We start from the raw sequence: 17,520 nt of genomic DNA, 5'->3' as shown, positions 1-17,520 counted from the left end.
TGCTTCCCCAGGGCTTCGGTGACAAGGAGGACGTTTGGGCACAGCGGCATTGCAGTGCACACATGGTATGCATGTCCGGCATTGATCAAGTCCATCTGGGCTATGGCCATAAGCCAACATCAGTTCTATCTGGACAGGAAGCAGAGTAAGGTGAGTGACCAGACCTCTCACCAAGCCCTCAGCCAGCTTAAGAGCAGCCCGGGCCATTGTCTGCCTCTCTCAGTTTAGGAATGAGAATCGGAGGGGTTGGGGAGGTACCATGTCCCTTGCCCAGGTCCGTACCTTGCACAGGTACAGGCTTGCCTCTTAGGGCTACAGGTGGGAGGGTTGAGACCAGCTCTTCAAGAGGGCACCTTCCATGCTTGCAGCTTGGTCCAGGGGGCTGTGAGCACCATCGAGCGGCTCAAGCTCTGACTACAGCCGGGTAGGCCCCTTTTGAGGAATCCCCACTGTGCTTTTGGCCCTCGGGAGACTCCGCTAGCAGTGTAAAGGCAAGCCCTTTTTGGTGCTTAAACAGTACTGTACTATCTTCCTTTTGAAAAGAAGAAAGTAATCGTTCTCAAGGAATAGACACCACCTAACTGTTTAGGGTAATTGCTGTGAAAACCTGCAGGCGGTTCCAACTGCCAAGTCCTTTTTTTTTTTTAATGCAAAACTGGGAACGTTAAAAAAAAAAAAAAGCAACCGCCCTGTTTCGCTAAGGTAGACCTAGAGCCTGGGGCCTTGGTAAACAGTCCTCCTCCAAGGAGATGTCGCCACCCCCGACTCTGGGCACGCAGCTGCGTTTTCTGGTGGGTGAGAGGATGACGTCTCCTTGGTTCACACAGGGCTTATATCAACGCTCTGCCCCCTCTTCCTCCAGCCCTGTCTCCCCAGACTGCCCTGTCAGCCCCCCACAAGCCACTCCCATCATTCTCCCTCAGGGGAAGAGCCCTGCCAAGATGGCCCTGCAGCTTCTGTCAAGATCCTGCTGGCTTCGGCTTGGGGAATGCAGACTGAGATCACCCTGGGCCCCTGGGCTAGTGATTTCTAGCAGTTACTGAGGATTTCCCTCCATCGTGTGAGTTCTTGGGAGAAGGTGGCAGGAAGCTCCACTTACTGGGCACAAGGGTCACTGAATCGGTGCCCTCTGCGGTTCTTTCTCTTTTGCCATCTTGTCCATATTTTAAGGGGTTTCTCTCTTTCTGGGGAAGAGGAGAGTGAGCGAGCTGGGGATCAAGGGAGAGGTGATAAGAGAAAGAAAAGAGGACAGGGTTGGGCACAGTGGCTCACATCTGTAGTCCCAGCACTTCGGGAGGCCAAGGCAGGAGGATCACTTCAGCTCAAGAATTTGAGACAAGCCTGGGCAACATAGACCCTCTTCTCTACTAAAAGAAAAAAAAAAAAAAAAAAACGGAAGAAATGAAACAATCCTTTTAGTTATAATTCAGTTTTAAATCGGGGTCTGTCCCCTGCAGCCATCATTTTCTCCTTTGTAAAATATTTTGTCCTCTACTTCTTTCTGACCCCCTTTTTGGTCATTTTCCGGGATGAATGAGTACAGGACAGAGAATTTCTGTTGTTAGGAATAATGAGAGTATTCTCCACAGCTCTCCTGGCAATGATGGGTCCTAGTCCTAACACAAGAATTTGAAGTTCGATTAGATCAAAAGAAATGGGGCCAAAGTGTTTTTGGCTCATGCTCAATATTGACACAGTGGGTGGGTGTCAGGGTTTTGCTGTCCGGGGGCAAGAGTTGGAGGTGGACACCTGAGAACATTAATTTCATCCTCTGTGGTTAGGTGATGGATGCTGCAGGTTAGGGGATTGGGCAATGCTCCTGAACCCCACTGCCAATTCCCCTTGAGGGCAGACCCCCCACTCACTGTACCACAGTGTGGAAAGAGGAAAACACGTATCTCACCTTGAGGATAGCACAGCATTGGCTGTTCAAGCTCCTCCTCTCTGCTCTGGTTTTTGCATAGGGGGTCTCTTGAGCAAGAAGCTTGTTTTATGGCTTTCCCACCACACCCTGGAAGACGGTCTCCTGCAGTTGGCAAGCCTTGTTATTCAACAGGCTAACAGGTCAACTCACTGACACAGCAAGTACATCTCAAAAAGAAATTATTGGCCAGGCGCCATGGCTCATGCCTGTAATCCCAGTACTTTGGGAGGCCGAGGAGGGCTGATCACTTGAGGTCAGGAGTTTGAGACTAGCCTGGCAAACATGAGGAAACCCTGTCTTTACTAAAAATAAAAATAAAAATAAAAAAAATCAAGCATCGTGGCAGGCACCTATAATCTCAGCTACTGGGGAGACTGAGGCAGAATTGCTTGAACCCAGGAGGCAGAGGTTGCAGTGAGCTGAGATCACACCACTGCACTCCAGCCTGGTTGACAGAGTGAGACTCCATCTCCAAAAGAAAAAGAAAAAAGAATTATTGTAGATGACTTAGTAACAAGACGTGTCTTTTAGGAGGCAAAACCAAATGCAATGCCTATAGCATCAGGAATGTTTCAGCTGTCCCTTTTGTAAAAGTAACCCTTGGGGACTGAAGAAAATGCCCACGCTCCCAGGAGGAGAAGGAGAACATTTCCCAGGAAGCCTGGCATGCTCACACATGCCCTAGAGCCCTCACACTTCTCACAGGAACCAGTTCCCCAGCCTGCAGTGATAGGTGAGGATCGTGACCCTCTACATGGGAATTGGAGGCCTCTTTTCCGGCTCTGGGACCGTGGGTGGGTCCTTCATCATTGGTGCTTTCCTTCCTCAATTAGCAGCAAAGGAAATTCCTGACCTCAATTAGTGATTGGTCAAACGGCGCCACGTTTGTGAACTTGCTTGAGGAAATACGTGCCATCTTTTACTAATGTCATTGTTCATCTAGCATACTATCCCTGGCCAACACTTGCATGAAGTTTAAATTCTCTAAAAGGTCCCCAAATTAAATCAGAGATGATGACATACCCTTTGGGAATTACAGTACAACACCTTTTTGTTTCTGGAATGTTCTTTATAGAACAGTGATGTGATTCATCTCTGATGGGCAACACGGCCTCTGGGTGAGTGATGGCCAATAGGGCTGGGACAGAGAGCTTCGTAATATTTCTAGGCAGCCAGTTCTGGCTGGCATCCTGGTCACTGCTCACATTCTGCTGTACTGGGACATGCCAACCATTCCTTTCTCTGAAGAGCTTCAGCAAAGCCCAGGCCTCCTAAATGGTGTTTATCAACCCCAGAGAGACCAGTGTGGTCTAGTGATTTGAGTCAGCAAGGGTGGGGAGCCATGAGCGTTCAGGGGCTTCCCTGACACTCGGTTATTTTCTTCTTTCAGGATCACTGTGCAAATAATTTAAGGAAATCTCTCCTTCTCTCCTTCTCTCCTTCTTTCTCTCTGCTTGTCTTTCCCCCCGCCGCTCTTCCTCTCTCCATCAGCTCTCCACGCATACGCATCAAGAAACCATTCTACCATCTAAGACAAGGCAGAGGGAGGCTGTGCTGGTTGGTTATTTGTAGCTCCTTCAGAATGAGAAGCTGCACAGGCACCAATTATAATTGTTCACTTCTATGCTGACCCCAGAGATCAGAAATGTTGTCTGCTAGATCCCAGCAGCCTCTGAAGCCCAGAGCCAAGGAATGTCTTAGAGACTTTGCAGGAAAATATTTGAAAGTTCAAAATGTTTAGAGTCAACATTAGGCACTTCTCCCTCTCAACTCAGAGTGGGGACTTCTTGAATTGGCCCCCAATCCAAACGTCTTTCCTTCTTCCTAATGCTTTTTTTTTCTCCCTGATGCAGTTCTCCATTTTATTTAGGGTCAAAGAGGGACAGGGACATTGAAGTTTTGTTCCCACAGTATCAGTCAGAAGACTGAGTCACGTGTATCAGGCCAGACTCGCAGAGCAAAATGTTCTGGAGTCTGGGGACTCCTTAAGGTCTGCCCAGAGACCTGACTTTGCAAAGAGAGACTCTCCCCGACAACGCCCATGTCCTCCCGGTCCTCTCCACCGAGTCTGTTATGTCACTGTGATATTTCCATTCTAGAAAGAATCCAGGCCGGGCGCAGTGGCTCATGGCTGTGATCCCAGCACTTTGGGAGGCTGAGTCGGGTGGATCACCTAAGGTCAGGGGTTGGACACGAGCCTGGCCAACATGGCAAAACCCCGTATCTACTAAAAATACAAAAATTAGCCAGGCGTGGTGGCCCCCACGTGTAGTCCCAGCTACTCGGGAGGCTGAGGCAGGAGAACTGCTTACACCCAGGAGGCAGAGGTTGCCGTGAGCCGAGATCGCGCCACTGCACTCTAGCCTGGGCAACAGAGTGAGACTCTGTCTCAAAAAAAAAAAAAAAAAAAAAATCCAGTGGCTTCCTAAAGCTTCCAGGAATCTAGTCTCTTTTAGGAAGGATGCCTTTTGTTTCCATATTTTTGTTTTAAGAATGATGTGTGGCAAGAGTTCTGGTATGACAAGGGGGACAAGTTTTTTGTGTGATTTAGGAGGTCCTTTAAATATCTGGTTGGGCCATCAGTCTAACCTCGGTTAGCAAATTACAGCCAGGCCCTAATGCAGATCCTATTCTTACTGCAATGGCCTTTACATACATTATCTACTTTAGTTATCTCAACTCTGGGATGTGGATTTTAAGACCTCCATTTTACAAACACGTGTCTGAGGATCAGGAAGGTGAAGGGTCAAAGTCCGATAGTGATTCACTGGGAAGAACCAAGATTCTAATTCAGGTCTTTTTTTTGAGACAGAGTCTCACTCTAGCACCCAGACTGGAATGAGATCGGGCAGTGGCGTGATCTGGGCTCACTGCAACCTCCGCCTCCTGGGTTCAAAAGATTCTTCTGCCTCAGCCTTCCAAGTAGCTAGGATTACAGGCGTGCACCACCACGCACAGCTTATTTTCGTATTTTTAGTAGAGACAGGGTTTTGCCATATTGGCCAGGTTGGTCTCAAATACCTGGCCTCAAGTGATCCACCCACCTCGGCCTACCCAAAGTGCTGGGATTACAGGCTTGAGCCACCACGCCCAGCTCTAACTTAGGTCATTCTGACTTCATAGCCCAGACCCTTCACCCAGCGCTGAATTGGTCTAGGCCTTCGTGAGTTATTGTTACATCACGGTTTGGGAGTGGGCTACTTTTTATTAGAACCTGGGTCTCCGTAACAGAGTGGTGCAGTAAGAAAGGAAGTCATGGATTATACTCGCCATGCTTGCTTAGAGGATAAAACTCAACCAGATGGGTGCAATTGATAGGCTGTGTCAAATTGAAATCAAAGGCCTTTTTCCTTCCTTCTGCGCCAAGCCAAAATCCTTCCAGGGCCTGGCAGCCAGGATTGTTTTATGAACAAGAAAACTCGCCTGAGGAAGTCGACTTGGGTCTGAACGCAAGGAAAAATGTTGAGGTTAGGAAGGAAGCATAAGTCGAGGAAAGGCCCACCGGGTGGGGAGGAGGAGGAGGAGGAGGAGGAAGAAGACAGTTCACACCAGGTGAAGAAAACAAGCACCATGTCTCAGCGTTTCCTCCCGCCCACAGACTTCCATCGTGTTAACATGAGGTCGGAAGTTGTCCTCGCCAATGTGGACAGCAGCATCCAGGGCAGAGGAAGCGCAGAGCTGCAGGCGTTCAGACAGCCCTGGCTGGACAGTAAGGGCCCCTGGGCACGGAAGGAAGGCTGTACGCAGGGCATCCAGGAGCGGTGGGTCCACACCCCTCCACAGCCTTCGCCACCGTCCCCACACCTGCTTTCTCCTGTGTAGGAAAGACCTTGCGTTCCACAGGCCAGGCAGGAAGCTACAATGATGAACCTCACCCAGTTCCACCCATGCGTGTGCTGTAGACGGTGGCCACAGAAAGGACAGATGAGCAAGTGACCATTTCTAGTTGTTTTCATGCAGTTCAGCGTACTGGCAAAGCCTGTTGCCCAAGCACACTCACGAAAAGATTTCCTGAAGAAGAAAACAAGCAGACATTTGACACACGTGTGGGAAATGTAAACACGTTGTCACTACCGAAGGTGGAAAGTGGAGCAGATAGCCTTATAAAAACCACTGCTTTAACCACTGCTTTGGCTGGGCGCGGTGGCTCATGCCTATAATTCCAGCACTTTGGGCTGCTGCGGCGGGCGGATCACTTGAGGTCAGGAGTTTGAGACCAACCTGGCCAACACGGCAAAACCCCATCTCTTCTAAAAATACAAAAATTAGCTGGGCGTGGTGGTGGACACCTGTAATCCCAACTACTTAGGAGACTGAGGCAGGAGAACCACTTGAACCCAGGAGGCGGAGGTTGCAGTAAGCCAAGACTGGGCCACTGCACTCCAGCCTGGGTGACTGAGACTCTGTCTCCAAAAAATAAAAAATAAAAATAAAAACCACTGCTTTTAGAAATGTAAATGCGAACACAGACCTTTTTTCTAATTTTTCTCTCCTGCTGTGACTTTTAACCAAATAGAGCCAATCAACGTGGATTAAAGGGAATGTCTTGCATATGCACTTAGGTGTCAAAATACAAGCAAAGCACCATGTCACACGTTCATTGGTGGGACCCCAGAATCCAAATGAGCAGTTTTTCCACAATCATGCACCCTGTGATTGCAAGTCTGAAGAGCTGTCATTGTCATTTCTCTCTTTTTTTTTTTTTTTTTAAGAGACAGGGTCTCACTTTGTTGCCCAGGCTGGGGTGCAGTGGTGCAATCACAGCTCACTGCAGCCTCCAATTCCTGGACTCAAGCAGTCCTCCTGTCTCAGTCTCCCAAGTAGCTGGGACTACAGGCATGCACCACCACACCTGGCTAATTTTTTTTTTTTTTGTAGAGATGGGATCTTGCTATGTTGCCCAAGCTGGAGAACCACTGTCATTTCTCCATCAGCTAAACTTTCTGTGACCACATGGCAAACCATTTAAGAGGCTTAAATCTCTTACGTCTTTCACGATGCTGAAAACCATTTTATCCTCCTTGTTTAAGCACCAAATAATTATAACCACGGTGTTTATTGAGAGCTGTGTGCCAGGAAGACTAGGAGGAAGAAGGGAGGACAGGGGAGTTGGGAGGGGAGGAACACCCTTCCCAGACTTTCTCTCCTTTGACCCGAACCACCCCCTGGGTGCTGAGTGGCATCTACCCTGTTTTGTGGCTGGGAATAACAGGGTTCAACGAGATTGTCACTTTTCCTAAATCAGGACATTGTCTTAAGCACACTGCAGTGCAGCCTACAGAATCAGAGGCTTAGAACATCCTCCCTCGGTGCAGCTCTCGAGCTGCCTCTGCTCTTTGCAGAGCGTTTTGGTGATTAATGATTAGGCCAAGGGATGCAAACAAAAATGCTGCACGTCAGTCAGGGAGATAAGTCCCTTTGCGGAATGTCAAGACGGTGAGCAGGGGCAAGTGAGGGATGACTGTCCCCTCCGCAAGGTGAGCGTCACTTCTTTGACCTGCTTCCCTTTCCATTCCAGTCCAAAATCCATGCGGCACGCAGCCTGAGTGAGATCGCCATCGACCTGACCGAGACGGGGACGCTGAAGACCTCGAAGCTGGCCAACATGGGCAGCAAGGGCAAGATCATCAGTGGCAGCAGCGGCAGCCTGCTGTCTTCAGGTAGGCAGAGGCCAGCTGGAGGGACGCCCCCCGAGCATGGCTGGGACCCCAGAGGGGACCCAGGAAGGTGGGGAGAGCTGCAGCAGGGGAGACTGTTGGGCGAGCTGCTCCAAAGCTGGCTCTGCTTTCCAGACCAAGGTTGGGATCCAAAGGCGAATCTGAGAAAACTGCTCTGAAGAATCAAATAGTGGAAGGGGAAAAAAAAAAAAAATCAGTAGAACCACGCAGTGCAAGAAGGCCTGCTGGTCACACTTAAGTGTCTTCAGGTACCCCCCAGAGCCTTTCAGAATGCCAGTGGCAAGGTGTCGGGAATGTCAGGTCCAAGGGTGGACAAGTGGAGTCCGCTCACGTACCCACTCGTGTGTTGTGAATTTCAGGATATGGTGCCAGAAGACACTGCATTCTACTCCCAGGTGGGTTTCTCTGGCTTTTAAAAATGCAGAATGCTCTCTCCATCGTGTCACAGGGCATGGTTTCTCCATTCAGGGCCTTTTGAAATTGCGAGTCAGAGATCTGGTTCCGCCGTCCGCTTCCGCCAGCCTTGGCCAAGTCATTTTGTCTTTTGATGTTGGGAGGGACAGAGGAGTTCCAAGGTCCTGGATCTGGCTGACTTAAAAAGGGGAGTGCCATTCACTGAAATGGCAGGAGGAGGAGTGGGTTTGAAGGAAGGAGGGAGGCAGCTGTGGTTTGGAAATGTTAGAAAAGTGCATTGTGGCCAGGCATGGTGGCTCACACCTGTAATCCCGGCACTGTGGGAGGCCGAGGCTGGAGAATCACTTGAGGCCAAGGAGTTTAAGACCAGCCTGGGCAACATAGTGAGACCCCATCTCTAACAACAACAACAAAAAAATTAGGTGTGGTGGCACAGCACCCATAGTTCCAGCTACTTGGGAGGCTGAGTAGGGAGGAGCGCTGAGCCCTGGAGATTGAGGCTGCAGTGAGCAATGCACTGCACTCCAGCCTGGGTGACAGAGCGAGACCCTGTCTCAGAAAACAAAGCAAAAAGAAAAGTGCAACATGACAAAAAACCTGATTGATGTAGGAACCGTGCAGCTGTCTCTGAGCCATGCAAAGAAGGCAAGACGCCTTCCCTGGTAATTTATATTACTATATATAGTGGTTGTAAACAATAACAAAAAGGAAAAGACAGGAGAGGAAGAGGAGCTAAAAATTATCTCATTAGCTTCTGGGCTGGTGTGATCCAATCATAGCCAGGAAAAAGTTTAAAGGACCAGAGAGAGGACAGACATCCTTCCTGGACTGAGAGGCGAGGTTACTGTTCTGGTGAGTGGAGCGTTAAGTTCAGGGCCCCTCCTTGGACAGGCTGAGGCCCTGAGGGGACCTTAGCAGTGTGTTCACACAGTCATGTGTTTTCATAAAATCTGTGAACATAATACATTTTGTGTTATTTTTCTTAAATAGAACCACTAAAGGCCGGTGTGGTGGCTCACGCCCGTAATCTCAGCACTTTGGGAGGCCGAGGCAGGTGGATCACCTGAGGTCAGGAGTTAGAGACCCGTCTGGCCAACATAGTGAAACCTCATCTCTACTAAAAATACAAAAATTAGCTGAGTGTGGTGGTATGCACCTGTAATCCCACTACTGAGGAGGCTGAGGCAGGAGAAACACTTGAACCCAGGAGGCAGAGGTTGCAGTGAGCAGAGATTGTGCCACTGCACTCTAGCCTGGGCCACAGAGCAAGACTCTGCCTCAAAAAGAAAAAACCACTAAAATTATATAAGCTTCAAGCCCCATAAACCTAGATCTGCCTCTGCCACATCACCTGGGGTTCACTGTCAACCCCTCCCTGCCTTAGGTTCTTCAAAAATGTGACGTCCAAAAAAATGGGCTTAACGCTCATTCTCTCTGAGGCTTGGGAGTTTGCCATGAAGACTACAGAGAATGTTGTCTTCAAGGATCAAAGAGAATGAAATTCAAAGCCCGAGACCCCTACCTCGAATTACAGCCGCTCCCAGTCTCCTGCTGAATGACCCAGAGCAGAGTCAGAGCCAACACCTTGTTTGTGTTTTAAACACAACCTACCATTGTTTTTTCCTAACCCCGGGAAAACCCAGTGTCAGATTAGAGAGGCTGCATCTATCAGTCCACCTTCGCCCTTAGCACAGGGAATCCGGCTGACTTCAGCTTGGATTCTTGAAGCTCAGTGGTTCTCAAACTTAGGCGTGCATCGGAAGCACTTAGAGGGCTTGTCAAAACACCTCTGGAGCTCCTGATTCTGAGGGTCTGGCGAGAGCCTGAGAATTTACACCTGTAACAAGTTCCAAGTGAGGCTGATGCTGCCGGTCTAGACACTTGAATTGGAGAGACTCTCGTTGCTGAGGAAGGGACAAGGTTGAAGTGGGTGTGTTGTGCAGGATCATAGAACCCAAGTATGTCCAGTTTTAAGCCCGTGTCCTGGCCCCTGTGTATCTGGCACACTCCAGGGGGCACCAAGGCAACAATTTACCTTAATAGCAGCGATAGATGAGGCTGTGAACAGGAGCCCCAAACCTCCTGAGATGAAATTGACATCACACACCCATCAGAAATGAAATCTGGCTGGGCGTGGTCACTCACGCCTGTAATCCCAATATTTGAGGAGGCCAAGGCAGGTGGATCGCTTGAGGCCAGGAGTTTGAGACCAGCCTGGCCAACATGGTGAAAGCCCATCTCTACTAAAAATACAAAACTTAGCCAGCATGGTGGTGCACACCTGTAATCCCAGTTATTTTCGAGGCTGAGGCAGGAGAATCACTTGAACTCAGGAGGCAGAGGTTGCAGTGAGCTGAGATCGTGCCACTGTACTCCAGCCTGGGCAACAAGCGAGACTCTGTCTCAAACACACACACACACACACACACACACACACACACACACACACACAGAAATGAAATCCAAGGGTCTTTAAGGCTCGAAAGCAGTACCTCTCTATGACTGCGCACAGGCTGGACATTGCTAATCAACCTGGTGGGCTAGAAGAGAAATCCTAAGAAAACCTTCCTGCCTAATCCACCTGTACACCTAACAGATAAGCATGGGTACACCAAGACATTGAAGTGATCTTCAAATGCTTCATCATTCAGCACCGGGGCCCCAGGCTATTAGGAGTTAGTAGTAGCAGCTGGAGCCACTTGCAGAGCGGCTCTCATTGTCAGCTTCAGTGCCCTCAGCCTTTTCTGCAGCTGCACAGCTGAGCAAGAAGAAACCCTGGTGAGGAGGTGAGAGAGCGCCATGACTCAAGCCGAGGGCAGGTCCCACTCTTACCAGCCCTGCAAGTTTGAGCCTGAAAAACATCCTTTAATGCCAGGGTGGAGGCTCCTTGGGGTGCCCCACACCCACCTCCTGTGACTTAGGAGAGCCTAGACAGTGGAGGGACACACCGCAAACAGGAAACATTCCATCAGGGAACAAAGGGAATTTCTAGCACCCCTAGATCTTGTTCTCCCTCCCACTGGGATGGCTGACGGCTGCCCGTGTTTCCTTGCACCAGGAGGATAAAGCTTTCCCCTGATGAAAGCATTGGCAGTGCCATCTGGAAGGGGCCGATTCCACATCCCTTGTAATGGGGAAATCCAGCCTTGGCCTGAAGATCTAGGTGGCTGGCTCATCTCCACCCGCTTCTTCCTACCTTTCTGCCCTCTTGCCTAGAGTGTGTTCCCACAAAGGGGACAAGCCCCGCTGCTTGCAATTCCAGGACAGGTCTGATTGTTAACACTCTTCTTACTACACTTGCAAGATTTTATTTTCTGATGTTCATTCAGAAAAGGTGATACATATTACCCAGTATCCAGTTTGGTCAACTGTTTTCTTTCACCTCCTCGTTAGATAGTATCTAATAATTGTTCCTTAAAAGCATTTTGAGAAACTAGTCACCATTCCAGAATTTTCTTTTCTAGCACTTGCCCAGTACCCAGCACTCAATAGGTGTTTGATGCACAGTTATTGAAATTAAAATAAATTGTGAAGGATACTAGTAAGACTCCTGCGTGTGCTGTGCTTTAGAAATCTTCAGCCCAGCACAGCGGCTCACGCCTATTTGGGAGGCCGAGGCCGGCGGAGGTGGTGGGAGGGGCGATGTGGATATCACTTGAAGCCAGGAGTTCCAGATCAGCCTTGGCAACATGGCAAGACCCCATCTGTACCAAAAAAAAAAAAATCTTTTTAATATAGCTGGACATGGTGATGCATACTTGTATTTCCCACTACTTGGGAGGCTGAGGCTGGAGGATCACATGAGCCCAGGAGTTCAAGGCTGTAGTGAGCTATGATGGCATCACTATGCTAAAGCCTAGGTGACAGAGTGAGACCCTGTCTCTAAAAAAAAAAGAGAATCTTCTAATCTTCTATGTTCCTAGAGTGTATGGTACCTTGGCCCTTGCTGGTACCTCCCATAGGATCTGCCTCCGGTATTTTTTCCCAAATTCTACTGTAAGCCTTTATCACACTAGTATGCGACCTTTAAAGTTTGTGTCGCGTCAGTCTCCTCCTGCGGTAGTGTCCATCCTTGTCATCTTTCATTTCTCCGACCCTCATCTGTACCCAAATCATGGTGTGTCTGAGCCATGTCACAACACTGTAAAAGTTCTGTGGTATAAACATTTCTGCTAGCTTCCAACTCTGCCAAGTACTATACACAGCATTTTAAAAAGTTATAGCCCCTGCCCCTGCAGAGAGTTGTGTACTGCTTATTGATGAAAAAAAAAAAGACATGTTTATAAACTATTAGTAACTTTGAAGGTGGTTTGCCTATTTAAGGACGCATAATTACCTTTAAAATTGCTGAAGTCTAGTACTTGGTGTCTGAGGCCTCAGATGCTAAAGAAGTGAAGAATGTCATTGATACCTATTAAAGAAGCCAGGCCAGCCACAGTGGCTCAGGCCTGTAATCCCAGCACTTTGGGAGGCCAAGGCAGGCAGGAGTTGGAGACTAGCCTGGCCAACATGGCGAAACCCCGTCTGTACCAAAAATATAAAAATTAGCCGGGTGTGTAATTACACACCTGTAATCCCAGATACTTGGGAGGCTGAGGCAGGAGAGTTGCTTGAGCCTAGGAGGCAGAGGTTACAGCGAGCTGAAATTACACGACTGCATTCCAGCCTGGGAGACAGAGCAAGACTCTGTCTCAAAAATAAATAAATAAAAAATAAAGAAGCCAATATCCATACCTACCAATGCCCTGAGCCATGGATTAGCATTTCAAATAAAAAAGTCAACATGGTTGACTGTAGATTTTGCTTCATTTTTATTGTTTAAAGCTGAGATCCATCACCAGATTCTTGACAGTCCTGCTGAGCACACTGCAGGTGACTCAACGGCGATGATTTCAACTTAAAGCGATTGATTAAGGCTTGAGCTCGGGGCCCTGAATCCCGCAGTAGTGATACGTAGAGTTGTCCCCTGTGAGACCCTTTAGACCTGTATTTAAGTGGAGACTCTTAGAGATGGTGAACCATCTGAGTCAGAGCTGCAAGCCTGTGATGGAAGAAAAGGAGTGAAATCCCCACCTCATCCAGCACTGACTGGCATTCAGATGGGAGGAAGGTTGTGGAACCCGCGTCCTGAATCCATCTGTGCAGGGGCTCAGTGCCTCTGTTATTGACCATTGGAGGGGAGTAGGCAGGGCGCATTGAATTCACTCTGCCCTGTGACAGCCCGGTGATTGCTTCCACATTTGTAGCTGCGTCTATTGCTTTTGCTCCTAGGTCTTCGGGTAACACATTTCCAGAAGGTTCAGGTACAGTTTGAGAGGACAACTATGAATTCAAACCATCTGGTTAAGACATGTTCAGGGTTTTTTTTAAAAAAAAAGAATCTAAAATCCATGTTGTAGGAACTTGAATGGGTTTATTCGTTCCTTCCCATCTTGTATTACTTGAAATTCCAGAAAATATGGGAGGGGAGAAAAAAAGGAATAACAACAAAAGCAGCAATAATTGGGTGTATCATTGTAGGTGAAGACACATGGCCCCTTCATAGCTTGTCTGAAAGTGGGAAAGAGCCTAAGATTTGTTCTAAGTGGTGTTGTGCGGATTTGCCATCAGAAAACAGCTCATTCATTCATTCATTCATTCTATTTTTCGAGACGGAGTCTCGCTCTGTTGCCCGGTCTGGAGTGCAGTGGCATGATCTTGGCTCGGTGCAACCTCTGCCTCCCGGGTTCTCTGCTATTCTCCTGCCTCAGCCTCCTGAGTAGCTGAGACTACAGGTGTGCACCACCACATTTGGCTAATTTTTGTGTTTTTAGTGGAGATGGGGTTTCATGATGTTGGCCAGGATGGTCTTGAACTTGAGCTCAAGTGAGCTGCCTGCCTCGGCCTCCCAAAATGCTGGGATTATAGGCGTGAACCACCACACCTGGCCCAGCCATCAGAGAACAGTTCCAGTTTCAGTGGGGGTTAGGAGAGTTAGTTTTTGTTCTCAGGCTTTTTAAAGAAAATAGCACAAACCGACTTCGGAAATATCCAGTGTGCTGCAGGGACATGTGGCTTGTTGCATTAACCACCCAAACAAAAAAAATGGGACAACAGCCTTTATTAAATGGGATGATGAGGCTGCTCTTGGCTTCTTGACTGAAAGTCTAGGGCCAGAAATGACCCATTGTCTACAAAACTAAGGGATATGTGGTGTTTTCAAATAGGAATTTGGCTATGTGATTACCGAGATGTCCATTGAGTCATCTGCAGTGTGGTCAGCAAGATTGGGAAGAATCTGGTGATGGATCTTGGGTTTAAAAACTAGAAAATGAACCAAAACCCACCGTCTGTCATTGTACCCTGGCTCTAATACTTTCCGTTCTGGGAGAAAACAGGTTGTGTTAAACGTGGGCCTGGCATTGCCTGGGATCCGTCCACATTCAGTCCTCAGCTGTTGACACACTCCCATTCTCTGAATGCTAGCACTTCCCCCCATTGTTAAGGAAGTTTATTAATAACTAATGTAACAATGAGGGTGCCAGCTATCTGACATCTCTCCAAACAGAGAGGGGAGCCGATAGACTCTGCCAACGTCATGATGGCGGCTGTGTTCAGCTCAAAGTTCACTGCCTTGCGCTGGTATAAATCACACGACATTTTTCAGTTTTGTCTTCATCCCTTCTCTTTTGCCCTTCCTCCTTCTCCTCCCTATATCTCTCTTCCTGGCCTTTTAAAGTTCTCCGTTACCCATGGCCTGTGGCCTCTCCTTTTAGGTCTAACAATGGACAGGATTCCAGGGGCCTTAATTTTGGTCATAGCCTCTGCTCTGCCGCAGGGCGCAGCCAAAGTCGGACTGTGCCAGAGTTTGTTTATGCTGGACTGTGTGCCCGGGGAGAGCTGCGAAATCTCTTTCTGGGGAATGGATGGTTCTGGACGTGTTTGAGCAGGACTGGCCTGAGTCAAAATTGAGAGGGAGACAGAATCGTTATCCCTTTCTGCCCTTATATTGGGGGAAATAAAAGCAGTCATTTACACAACTATATTTATGCCCTCAGGTGTTACTAATAAAGGAATATTTGCCCACTAAAGAGAACTAGGACCGAATGACAATGTGGAACCTAAATGAATGACTTTCCAATGATAATTTTTTTTTTTTTTTTTTTTTGAGACAGGGTCTCGCTCTATCACCCTGAGTGCAGTGGCGCAATGCTAGCTCACTCCAGCCTCAAATTCCTGGGCTTAAGGGATCCTCCTGCCTCAGCCTCCTGACTGGGTAGGACTGTGAAGAAATTTTAAATACTGAAAAAGAGATATCACTATCACTTCCCACAAGCATTTCTCTGTTCCCATTTAGGGCCAGCCCTCTATTCCAGTACTCCTTTGCTGGGAGCACAGAACAAGGATGACTGAATTCAGTTAATCTGCAAACGTTGTATTGCAGTAGCCTAACAAGCTTGGAGCCAGAAGATAGGACAGCTCCCTCATTTCACAGCCTCAGAAATGGAAACTATAGGATTTACAAACCATAGCTTCAACTGGGTGTTTTACTGGATGCTGCTAATTTTTGTAATTGAATGTTCAGGTTTTTTTTTTTCCCCCTCTCTCCTCTCTCTCTCTGTTAAATTACATTTGCACTCTTCACCAAGGTTCAGTGAGCCATGGAGTCTAGCCAGAAAGCAAAGCTCTTCCAGAGACTTCCAGCCACCATCAAAAGGTGCTTGCTTTTCAAAGAGCTTCCATTTCAATGCTCTCTGAAGTGAACTATTTTATTTCTAAAATTTCTAAGCCTGATGAAAAGTTCTCCAAGCATGCATTTTTTCATGTTAAAAATCACATTTAATTCTCTATAACGGTCCCCAGAGATGACACATTTATCCTGCAGTCTGCAAAGTGGCATTATTTCCCGTGGTCTCCTGGGACATATTTTATGTAAGGAATTCATCACTGAGGCTTTGTCAAGGAAATAAATATCTTTTTATCATAAAGAAGAATTCTAACCTCTTCCTCGTATTTATTCCTGGGGTGTCTGCCAAAACTTTTCCTTACATCTTTTACTGATCTGCTGGGAATATGCCTTCTTTTTTTTTTTTCTCTCTAAAGGTCTAAAGAGACGGATTGTCATTTCCCGTCTTTAGTTCTAGAACAACAGATTCCTTTCTTCTTTGGAGCACTGTTGGCTTCGAATTTTCCCCTCCTTCCAGAGAGGAAAGCACCCCTTCTCTGTCTTCTGAAATCAGTGGCTGGTCATCAATATCTCCTCTGTGTCAAAAACAGATGAGCCACGCGTGGCTGCTGACAACGTCCTCCGGGCAGAATGTACGCTCATATCCGGTGCTGAGTCGCCCGGGGTCTTCTGAACAGTTGGAGCATTTCTGGCTCGCGGCTGAATGAGGCTGTCCTTCCGTGTGTCCGCCAGCCTGGAGAAGAGCTGCAGTTTGTGCTGCTGGCGTTCCCTCCGTATCCGCCCCTCCACACCCAGCTGTCCCCGACTGGAGTCTGGAGTTCCCCGGCTGGAAGCTGGGAAACCCACAGTGACACAGGCAGTGTCTCCAGGGTCTCAAACAATGTCCACAGCATTGGGAAGTTCACTCTATAGATTTCCAAATACCCCCGAAAATGGCTTTCTGACTTGGCATGAGTCACTCCATCCCTCTCTCTGGATGGAAATTATCTCTGTGGGATCAGCTCTTTTTGTCTTCTTCATTGGCCAGATTATTAGTGACCTAGTTCAATAAAAATCCTTTGGATTAGGATTGAAATGTCATAAAGTCGCCGAAAACAACAGATTCTATCTTTTTTTTTTTTTTTTTTTTTTTGAGAGAGAGTCTCGCTCTGCCGCCCGAGCTGGAGTGCAGTGGCCGGATCTCAGCTCACTGCAAGCTCCGCCTCCTGGGTTCACGCCATTCTCCTGCCTCAGCCTCCCGAGTAGCTGGGACTACAGGCGCCCGCCACCTTGCCCGGCTAGTTTTTTGTATTTTTTAGTAGAGACGGGGTTTCACCGTGTTAGCCAGGATGGTCTCGATCTCCTGACCTCGTGATCCACCCGTCTCGGCCTCCCAAAGTGCTGGGATTACAGGCTTGAGCCACCGTGCCCGGCCAACAGATTCTATCTTTAATCTAGTATCACTCAAGTAGATCTTTTCCTCCTGATAACTGGGAGGAAAGATTTTTTTGCTGGAGAACTGACCTGACACTGTGTTTTCTTGACAGTATTTCAGAGGCAGACTTCACCTTCTCAGGCAATAAAACAAGTCACCCAGCTGGGTGCAGTGGCTCACGCCTGTAATCCCAGCACTTTGGGAGTCAAGACAGGCAGATCACTTGAGGTCAGCAGTTGGAGACCAGCCTGGCCAACATGGTGAAACCCCGTCCCTACTAAAAATAGAAAAATTAGTCAGGCGTGGTGGCGTACTATAATCCCAGCTACTTGGGAGGCTGAGGCAGGAGAATCACTTGAACCCAGGAGGCAGAGGTTGCAGTGAACTGAGATCACACCACTGCCCTCCAGCCTGGGTGACAGAG

At 48.2% G+C, this 17,520-nt stretch overlaps 1 protein-coding gene across 1 annotated transcript in view; it reads left to right on the top strand.

Moving 5' to 3' along the window:
* The window catches only part of FRMD4A (FERM domain containing 4A), a 349,079-nt gene that overhangs the window by 294,693 nt on the left and 36,866 nt on the right, over positions 1-17,520 (top strand). The window contains exons 12-13 of the mRNA XM_011934291.1: positions 12-150; positions 7,443-7,584. Of these exons, the coding sequence (XP_011789681.1) occupies positions 12-150; positions 7,443-7,584 (281 nt within the window). The remainder of the gene's footprint in view (positions 1-11; positions 151-7,442; positions 7,585-17,520) is intronic.

This window comes from Colobus angolensis, unplaced genomic scaffold, assembly GCF_000951035.1.
Source record: "Colobus angolensis palliatus isolate OR3802 unplaced genomic scaffold, Cang.pa_1.0 Scaffold133, whole genome shotgun sequence".
NCBI classification, from domain to species: Eukaryota; Metazoa; Chordata; class Mammalia; order Primates; family Cercopithecidae; genus Colobus; species Colobus angolensis.
This window is presented reverse-complemented; position numbering and strand designations above follow the sequence as displayed.